We start from the raw sequence: 10,429 nt of genomic DNA on the forward strand, positions 1-10,429 counted from the left end.
AAAAATATTTTAAGTCAAAAAAATAATGCATTTTGTAACATATTATCTACACCGTCCATTTTCAAGATTTTCATATGTTTATAGATCTACTTGATTTTAACTATTTTAAAATTTTAAATTTTTATAATTAGATATAAAAATAGATTTTGAGATAATCCTAAAAACATTTTACATCAAAATTATATACCATGATAACATTTGAAGGTGCACCTTACCCCTACAACTACGGATGCATCCGTATGCCAGCTGCACCTTTTTTTAAACCACATCTTCCAAACTAGAAAAAACTATCGGAAAAGCCTCTACTTCCCTTGTTTTCTCCATTATCAAACACTAGCGTAGAATGTTCTTTCCCTGCTCTCTCTTATGCACTATGAAACCCCATGTCTTCTTCTTGTGAATAGATTCAAATTTCGTATACCCTGTACTGGATGGACGTGGATTTTTATTTCAATAAAAAATTATCTTTCCCTCTCGAATTAGAGCTGGTCAATCCTTTATTGAATTTTTTTTTTTTGTGCCCTTTTTGTAAAGTTAGATTAAAATTCCTTTTATCTAAATCCTCAATTCCAAATTACATGAGATTCATCATAGCCTTTCATTATCCAAAATAGTATTAAGCTTTCAAAATCGTTGTGCAAATTTCTCTCTTAAACTGACACTTTAGAGTTTACTGTACAGAATTTTCCCGAGCGAATCACGAGGGGCAAAGTCCTTGAACGAACACTTTTTAGTTTACTGTGGCGAATTTAGACTCTTAAATCCATACATATATCATAAAAATTCTCCCAAATGTATATATTTTATGCCCACACAAATTTTTTTTGTCAGTTTTTTTTCTCCCATAATGCCATTGCTTTGAACCTTCAATGTCTAAATAAATGAAGAAAAAATATCACATTATCCCTTATTTTTTACTTCTATGTCTCATTAGATTCAAAACTTAAAAATATTATTTATAAGCAAAATGTCTCAATATTTTCTATCACACAACCTACTAGACTCCTTTGATCATGAATTTTTTACCCAAAAAACACTAAAATAACACCCTCTCCAAAAATTTTCTTTTCCGTTAACATTAATCCCTTTAAGCACTTTCTCTCTCTCGAATCACCATTTCTTTCTCTCTAAAATCCAAAGTTACATAGAAGTTCCCCTCTCTACATCGTCTCTCTCTCTAAAAATTATGTTGTCCCTTTTGCATCCCAATATATTACAAACTCTCTAAAAATACCCACTTATCTAAAGCACTGATTTTCTCGCTCAACCGCTCTTTGTTTCCAGCCACCAAAGCTCTCTCTCGTGCCTACCTTAGGGCGCAACTTCTAACAACAAACCAAGTACCCTCTCTTCCTTTCTTTGTATCTCTCTCTACCAGCTCATCTCTCTCTTATGCTCTATCCTGTTGATTTTTGCAGATGATGGGCTCCTTTTGGTGGAATATTGATGCCAGATACAGGTTTATTGTAGGGTTTTTCTCAATTTACAAGATATCTAATAGAAGTTCTCGTTACTTTGTTCGCAAATTTTCAGTGAGTGCTTTGAACTCTTGGGTTTTCGTGATTTGGCCTTTGTCTTGTAATTGGAAATTTTGAATTTGAAATCAAGTTCAGTATCAAATGGGAAAAGAGATCATTCACGCTTGTTACTCGAGCAGCAGAGTGTAACCATTAATGGCTGCATTAAAAGATTAAATGCACAATGAAAACAAATTCCAGGAATGAGGAGATGGCATAAATTACTGGGGACTAGCATGCATATTTGCAAAGGTTACCTTCTATTGAGTTGGATCCCCGATTTAAATGGGTCACAAGTGTAGTGTTGATTTCCTTTGCGGTTCAAAGTTCAAAGTTTTGTGCAATGACTAAGTTTCCAAGGAATGACACTGCCTTTTTTGTGGCCATTGGACTCTATGTTTAGATGTATACTCAAGACTATGATATAAAATAAGAAAAGATAATTGGGGTGTAAAAAGGGCAAGATAATTTAGAGAGAGAGAACGAGAGGAGAGAGAGATTATGTAGAGAGGATAACTTCTATGTAACTTTAGATTTTAGAGAGAGAGATAGAGTATTGAGAGAAGAAGACGGTGATTTGAGAGAGAGAGAGAAAGATGATGCTTCAAGAGATTAACATTAACGGAAGAGAAAAAATTTGGAGAGGATATCATTTTCGTGTTTTTTTTGGTAAAAAATTCATAGTTAGAAAAATCAAGTGGGTTATAAGATGGAAAAGATGGAAATATTTTATTTATAAATAATATTTTCAATAATTGAATCTCATGAGATATAGAAATCAAAAATAAAAAATACGAAGATATTTTCCTATAAATAAACATCCTTGGCTTCAAACCTTCCACTTACATGCTTCCACTTCTAAGGTCCAAAGTATAAGTGCACTTCTAACCTTTCAATATACAAAATCAATGCAACCTTTACTATTGATCGTTATATAAACATGCAAATCATTTTTATAATTTATCTTAGAGGCGTTTGATGTATGGATTCAAATGGATAATTTGGGTAAGCATGACCACTTAATGGTTTGGACCCGCATGGTATCCCTAAACTTCTTAAATTGTTTTGTATTAAAAAAGAAGCTTATTGACTTGGACCGTTGAAAGTCCGTGCTCTCATTTCAATTCTTCCAGGTCCAAGATACAAGTAGTTTGCTCATTTCAGATCTCTTTGGAGGTCTAAAAATGAAGGCATTTTAGAGAAAAATAAAAAGGACAAAAAAACTGAGAAAAATAGAAAGGATGAAAAAAATACGACCGTAAATTATGAATTTTTTTTAAAATATCTACTTAATAGACATGAGCATAAAGTTCTCTTTATTGTTTTCTATTTGGATTAGTAGTGTTGAGATCTTGACGGTGGTGCTAAACATGGGGGTCTGTCTACAATAAGAAATTCATTTTTTCATGTCTCTGAATCTTGAGGTCAAGAAAATTGATTTGAGGATTTTTCAGCATAGGAACAACTTTCTTTAGCGTCTTTTTTAGATGCACCTTACCCGTACAGTATAAAGCCGGTACCTTATATAAACTTCGAGTGTGGTTTCTATAATGTTGCAACCTTAAACAATCCAATTAAGGCGCACCTTCAAAATTCATCATAACGTGTAATTTTAGTGTAAACACTATTAAGATTATCTGAAAATCTATTTTCATATTTAATTATAAAATTTTAAACTCCAAAAATGATCAAAATCAAGTAGATCTATAAACATATGAAAATCTTGAAAATGGACGGTCTAGCTAATGTTTTGCAAGATGTACTATTTCCGGTACTCAAATTTTATTTTATTTTTCATATTCATACATCTCGATATCAAGATGATCAATTAGAGGGTTTTTCAAAATTAAAACAACATTTTATGATGGATTTTTTAGGTGCATCTTTAATTCTACATTTTGAGGTTGCAACCTTATATAAACTTTTTCCTTATAAGATATAAGAAAGGGATTTAAAAAAGGAAAAGGTTTATATAAGGTTGCAATCTTAAAATGGAGAATTACATATGCACCTCAAAAATCTATCGGAAAAGATTGTTTTAATGTTGAGAGATCCTCTGATTGATCATCTCGACATCGAGATGTATGAATGTGTAAAAAAAAAAAAAAGATTTTGAGTCTCAAAAATAGTGCATATTGCAACATATTATCTAGACCGTCCATTTTCAAGATTTTCACATGTTTATAGATCTACATGATTTTAACTATTTTTGGAGTTTAAAATTTTATAATTAGATATGAAAATACATTATTAAATAATCCTAAGATTTTTTTACACCAAAATTACATGTTATAATAAAATTTGGAGGTACACCTTAATTGGATTGTTTAAGGTTGCAACTTAGTAAAACCGCACCCTTTAAAAAACTTATTGCACTACCTAAATTTCTACATACATAATCAACAAACTAGAATCTTAAAGAGTCTTGTGAAAATCTCTCCCTCTCTCTCTCTCTATTTCAATGTGGCCGCTCTCATGCCAACAATTCGTGTTTTTTAGGGCAAACAAATACCCTAAAGTATACCATTCCATTGCGTTAGTTGACGGAAAAAGTTTATATAAGTTGTCAACCTTATATTGTAGGAGTAAGTTGCACCTAAGAAACCGATTAGAGAAGGTTGCTCCTATGGTAGAAAACCCTGAAATCAATCATCTCGACCTCAAGACTTCTAGAAAAAAAAAAAAAAGGGATTTCTAGTCCTAAAAATAGTTCATCTTTTAACACATTATTTGGACCGTCCATTTTCAAGTTTTTCAGGTGTTCATAGATATGCTTGATCGTCACCATTTATGAAACTTTAAATTTCATAGTTGGGGGCAACAATATATTTTCATATCATGCAGTACCGAAACTGTATTTTCGGCATAGTTTTGAGATGCACCGTACTTCAATAGTACAAGGTAGACACCTTATACAAACGTCACCCTTAGTTGAAAGCACAAATCAAACTAAAAGGAAAAGCTTATATCTATTGAATACTTCATGAAATATTACATTCTCTTATATCATGCCCATAAGTTTGCTCTTATAAACAAAAAGAGCCCAAATATACGTAAACCTCAAAACCAAAAACATAGAGAAGACGTACGAGAGCTAGACCAAGACCATCTTTCTTATTCTACATTCATAGCTAAAGCTGCTAAACCACTTCACAATGGTATCAGAGCAAATCTTCTAAACCCAAAGGGCCCCTGCCTTTCTGAGCATGGGCACAAGCTTGCCACTGAGGTGAACAGACATAACCTTATCAGTGGGGCCCACGAAATGGCCCCCGATAAAAGTGGCGGGGATTGGAGGGCCCCGGCCTACCAAATTGGCCAACGCCCTCTCTATCTCTCTCCCATTGGGAAGCTCATCGACCTCGTACACAGTGGCATGGACACCGAGATCATGGAAGAAGGTCTGGATGGCATGGCTCATGGGGCATGTGCTCTTGCTAAACACCACCACTGCATTTTGTGATGCCATCCTCTTCACCTTGTCCATCTCTCACAAAATAGAAAGTGACCCACCTGCTTCCTTCTTCTTATTTCTTAATGAAAGAGAGTATTTGTCTGTTCCTTGCTTTCACCTCACTAAAAAAAGAGCAGTTGTGGTTGAGCTCCCCTGTTTGTTCTCTCCCTTGAATGAAAGAGGAAGACTATAATGCAGAACTTTTAGACAAATTAGAAGAGAAACAAGGCAAAATGTATAGGTTCTGAAGACAAATTTGATCAAAGTCCAGAAAAATGTGTGCCTTCAGAGTCAAATCCAAACAAAACTTGGTAGTTATGGTTTCCGAATGACTAGTATTGATTAGAAATTTGAACAGGTAGTGGGAAAGGGGACAATGCTCGAAAACAGGGTCAGAAGGAGAGATTCAGCAAGCTTGTTACAATATTCAGCTAGGTCTGAAAAACTAACGATCGAGAAATTCCTGCACCGTTAAATATGAGAATTACACAGATGAAGGCCTGTACCCAAAAAGATATGAAAGGAAAAGAGTGAGATTCGATCGAATCACTCGGCAGTAAGCGAAGTGGAAGCAGCTTAACCAGAGACTTGAGTTGAAAATAGTGCAGCTACTCCAGATGATTTAGTCCCCAAGTATCTCAAACTCTAAAACGAAAGATAGCAAAATTCAGTAAAAAAACTTAAATTTTTGCTGCTTTCTAAGGCCAAACTATCCAACAAAGAGAAACTCAGGTGAAAACTCTTGCTAAAATATGTACATTTTAGCTAAAATCTTCCAGTTAGGCTCTGCAAAAAGGTGAGTTGATGATTCAGACGAAAAAAAATAATTGTGTTAAGGCAGAAGAGTGTGTGGGATATATGAAAGTGGAGGTTGCAGGAGGGTTTGATTTGATGGTTTGAAAGAGAAGGGAGGTGAGGTGCTGTATTTATAAGCTCGCTAAACTAAAGCGAAGAGAAGGAATAATATTTTAATTTGATGTAATTGGAATTCCCATCCGTTCTCGATTTTTTCATGGACAGCGAACTTACAAAAATATTCGCCGATACACACGTGCAAAGACACGATTCCGGGTATGACTAAGATGGGCGTTTTTGGAGGTATCTCGAATTTTCTCTATTTTTTAAAGTTCCATAAAATTTTGGCTTATTTTTAAGGTGGAGAATATCCTCCGTACGCTATGCTTTCTATTTTTTTTTGTGTGGTTTGTGTAAGGCTGAGGCTCCAAACAATCGAAGTACGGTACACCATGAAATACTGTTGAAATATGCTTTTTTGGTATTAAAAATCTTTGTGATCGCTTTAAACTTTATTTGTTATATTCAGTTATAAATTTTAATGCTTAAAAAATAGTATAAATTGAGGAGATCTATGAACACTTAAAAATCTTAAAAATTGACGGTCTAAAAATACCTTATAAGAAATACTATTTTCAAGATTTGAAGTCCAATTTTTTTTACCATTTCGATGCATCTTAAGGTCGAAATAATCGATTTGCAGATTTGGTGTATTGAAATAACCTTTTCAAAGGGATTTTTGAGGAGCACCTTCATTTAATTGTTTAGGGCCTTGCCCTTATATAAACTTTTTTATTTTTTGTTTCTTTTATGGTTTCTCTTCACATTTAATTGGAAAGAAAAAGTTTATATAAGTGTGAGAGTCTAAACAATCAAATTAGGGTACTCCTCGAAGTTTTCAAAGAGACTGTTTCGATATCCAAAAATCATCAAATTGATAATCTCGATCTCAAGATGCATGGACATGAGAAAAAATGGATTTTAAGTTCTGGAAATAGAGTATCTTGTAATACATTTTTTGACGGTCAATTTTAAAGTTTTTATAGATCTGCTAGATCTACACTATTTATTAAGCTTCAACTTTTATACTTATAAATAAAAATATATTTTAAGGCTATCATAAAGACTTTCAGTATTGAAACAACATTTTTTTACACTATTTGAAGGTATGCTCAAATAATGCATTTTACTTTGATTATTTAGAACCTCGGCCTCATACAAACGGCACCCTTAATCGAAAAGGTACGAGATCGACTCGTTTTTGGAGTGTGAGTATTCACAAGAGTTGCTTAGAACGTCAAATTTCCCCTTCCTTTTACTACTAAGAACCAAAATATTTGTTTCAAAATTTCAATAAACATGGTTTTTTTTGTATATATATATATATATATATATATATATATGGGTTTGTCTAGAGTTAACAACCCCTCAATTTACAAAGGTTCAAGTTATAAAGGGTTGTGATTGGTCTATTTATCAAAACAATCATTACTTTTTATTAAAAATTTATTTAAATATGTAACATTACCATTAAGCAATAACAAATTTGAATTTTTCACAAAAGTAGATTGGCATTTTGAAAGTTGGTATCATGAAACTTCATTTGTAGAGTGTCATTGTCTTTTAGTTAAATTTTCAATTTTACCCCTTATAGAGATAACAAAAGTACCATTTGTCTTATAATAATATTTACAAAATTGCCCCACAAAAGTAATTTTTTTTTAAAAATAGAATACAAAATTAATAAATCCACCTTCACAACTCTCTCTATACCTTTGTAATTTGAAGGGTTGTGAAGTTTAAAATATCTTTATATATATATATAAAAGTCTTAAAAGCGCTTATGGATGCATTTGTATAGTGTTTCGCCCCATAAAGGATATGCTATGTCCATGACGGTCTTTTAATCCACGCCGTTCAAAAAATCGAACGACGTCGAGCCTATAGGCGAAAATACTGTTCATTTCACCCATAACCGTTGCAGAGTCTCCTCCACACACACACACACACATATATATATTTATTTATTTATTTATTTATTTATTTATATATTTTTTATTTTTATTTTTTTTGTTGGAATTCCTTTTTAGAATGTATCCATCTCGTGAGCATCTGATGTGCTGGAAGATGAGTATGGAGTTTATCCAATACGACCACCTTTTTTTCCCAAGTGAGATTCTCATCCGATACAAAATTACGAGGAAAAATGTACAAGTAAAATGAGTGAAGGAGATAAGAAAGAAAAAGCCACATTTTGGAAGCACCTTATGAAGTAAATATCTACAAAAATCTTGGTGAATAAAGAGAATATTTACTCCCGGATTTCAATCTCGTTGAGATAGCGAAGTTAGATTTCTTTCAGATAAAGAAGCCACTTTGGGTTTTTTTTAATTTTGTCGTAAAATGAAAATGTTTGATAAAATTAGCCATGCTTATGTTTATTACGTAAAATCCAGAATTTCACATGTAAATGTCCCAGAGTTTAACATGTAAAATAGCTGCTTTATTTTAAGAGGGTATGACAAGGGAACTCATAAATAATTAAAAATAATTCAAGATTATATGCATTTTGAGACTTAAACGACTGCAAATATTGTCGTTCATTTGATGGTTTAACAATTATGAACAGTAGCTCGCCATTTAGAATTATGCTACGTTTCAATGGATCCAACCTTTTCCATCACCGTTCCACCATTAAATGAATGGTGAAGATATGGATCACCTTGCCACATATTTCCCGCATTGTCCTCGTTTGGTTTGACCACTTAGCACATTTTTAAGTTGAGTTTTTTTTTTTTTTGGTAATTAAGTAGAGATGACGAGCCTCTCTATGTTTTTTTAAATTATTAGTAGTTTTTAATGCGTTAGGTGATAATGAAAGCTTCGACCTTAGCTGGGGTACAAGTGGTCCTACGGCCATGACCCCAACCCTATTCTTCAAAATGGTAAGTCAGTAAGGATTTGGACCAAACTATTGAAGGAACTTCTTCGCAACATATTTATCCTCCACCAATTTTTGAACTCCACTTGTTTGAGAAAGACCTATGTACGCCCCTAAACCCTTTTAACCACCGCTAAGTGATAATGTACGTTAGTGGCATTTATTGGTAGTCATAATTTCATAATACACTAAGCGTGGGGTGGCAATTGGCCAGGCAGCCCAGTAGATGCCCAGAAAAACTAAGGCCTAAACCGCATAATATGGCCCAACCAGGCTAAGGCTAGGCCACTATTACTCGAGGCCCCAAGTTGAACTAGGGCCATGACAAGCTGGCCGCATCTCGACAATTATTTCCTTAATATGTTTTTCTTGTTTTTGTTTGACTATATTTGGCCTACCCAATTTGAGAACATTTGGGCCTAGGCCTGAGACTCATCGTCGAGGTCTAGGCGGGGCCATGCTCAGGCAAGCCCTATAGGGACCAGAGCAAGGGCCGGCTTACCATGGCCACCCTTAAATCTAAACTTGCCCTTATATCATACTTATTTTTTTGCAAAAAAATTTATGTCCATCATCATCTAAGCCTAATCCCAAATTATCCGGACCAGCATGACCAGCTTGGGAGCGGTGATATCGAAAATAAACATGCATATGTACACATCTACAAGGAAGGTAAAAAAAAAAACAGTCTCAGTATGCTTATGCATTTGTAAACAAAGAAGGAAAAAAAGGTAGTGGTAGTAAGTGGAAGAGGAATGTCAGCTTTTGATAAAGATGAATGCGTGCTCGTACCGTAGCATCACACAAGAGAAGGGACGGTGAGTACACATATGGTACAAATTGGTGGTATTCGTCCACAAAAGATTTCGCTTTTTAATTTGTTTTGCTCCTTTCGTGCCTTTTGGATACAAAGGTAGACGCACCTGCTTCCTCGCTTTCCATTCTTATTATGCTCGCCCCAATGGATAAGGCATTTGTCACAAAAGCAATAATATATGGACAAAATTTGTAAAAACATGTTCAAAATTTATTTAAACAAAAAGAATATACATATATGGATGGGTTTCTATGAGTCTTCCTGCTAATAATGTATGTGCCCCTCTAAGATCTATCTTAAAAATGGATTTTGGATCCAAATTTTTAGAGATTCGCGATCTAGTCTGGGGTGATTTTAAAAATAAGTATACACATAACACAAAAAATTCAAATTAAAAGAGTACCTTTTTCTTTTCTTTTTTTTTTGGATAAAGGTTAACTGTAATTTTATCGAGATAATGAACTAGGTACTGGTTCGTGGCAAAAGGAAAAAAAGGTCAAGAAGAAAAAATAGGAGCAGCGGGAGAAGAAAGGAAGGACGGCAGGAAGGAAGGCAGGAAGGGAACAAACGAGGATAGGGCAACAAAGTCTGTCGACTCTGCCCTCACTTCCCTTGCATACTTGCCATGTATGCTGAGGTATCAACCAGTTCATTCTCTATTTGATGTGTTGGAAATGAACATCACGACCGTTTAAAACATATAAAATATTGTTTATAATATGGTTAAACTCTCACGGTGTTGGATAAAAGACGATTTCTACTGTTCAAAACATTTTCTTTTGAACTTTTTTGCACCATCAATTTTGGGTGCCCTTTAATTCCCATCTTAAAGATAGACGCTCAATTGTTAGGGACGCATGTGTTCCCTGACTCACATAATACTTTGTGTGTGTATATATATAAAT

The 10,429-nt window shown here is 34.0% G+C and overlaps 1 protein-coding gene across 1 annotated transcript; it reads right to left on the minus strand.

Annotated features, from left to right (window-relative positions):
- Positions 1–4,467: 4,467 nt before the first annotated feature.
- Positions 4,468–5,863, minus strand: LOC18445251 (glutaredoxin-C1). Its single transcript, XM_088859274.1, has one exon. It carries the CDS (start codon positions 5,002–5,004, stop codon positions 4,693–4,695), a length of 312 nt encoding a protein of 103 aa, XP_088715400.1. The 5' UTR covers positions 5,005–5,863; the 3' UTR covers positions 4,468–4,692.
- Between the last annotated feature and the right edge of the window lie 4,566 nt (positions 5,864–10,429).

This window comes from Amborella trichopoda, chromosome 2 (assembly GCF_054954075.1).
Source record: "Amborella trichopoda isolate Santa Cruz 75 chromosome 2, AtrichopodaSantaCruz75HAP2 v2.0, whole genome shotgun sequence".
NCBI classification, from domain to species: Eukaryota; Viridiplantae; Streptophyta; class Magnoliopsida; order Amborellales; family Amborellaceae; genus Amborella; species Amborella trichopoda.

Excerpts from the sequence above, each read along its gene's own strand:
- LOC18445251 (XM_088859274.1), bottom strand. The coding sequence starts at position 5,004 with ATGGACAAGGTGAAGAGGATGGCATCACAAAATGCAGTGGTGGTGTTT.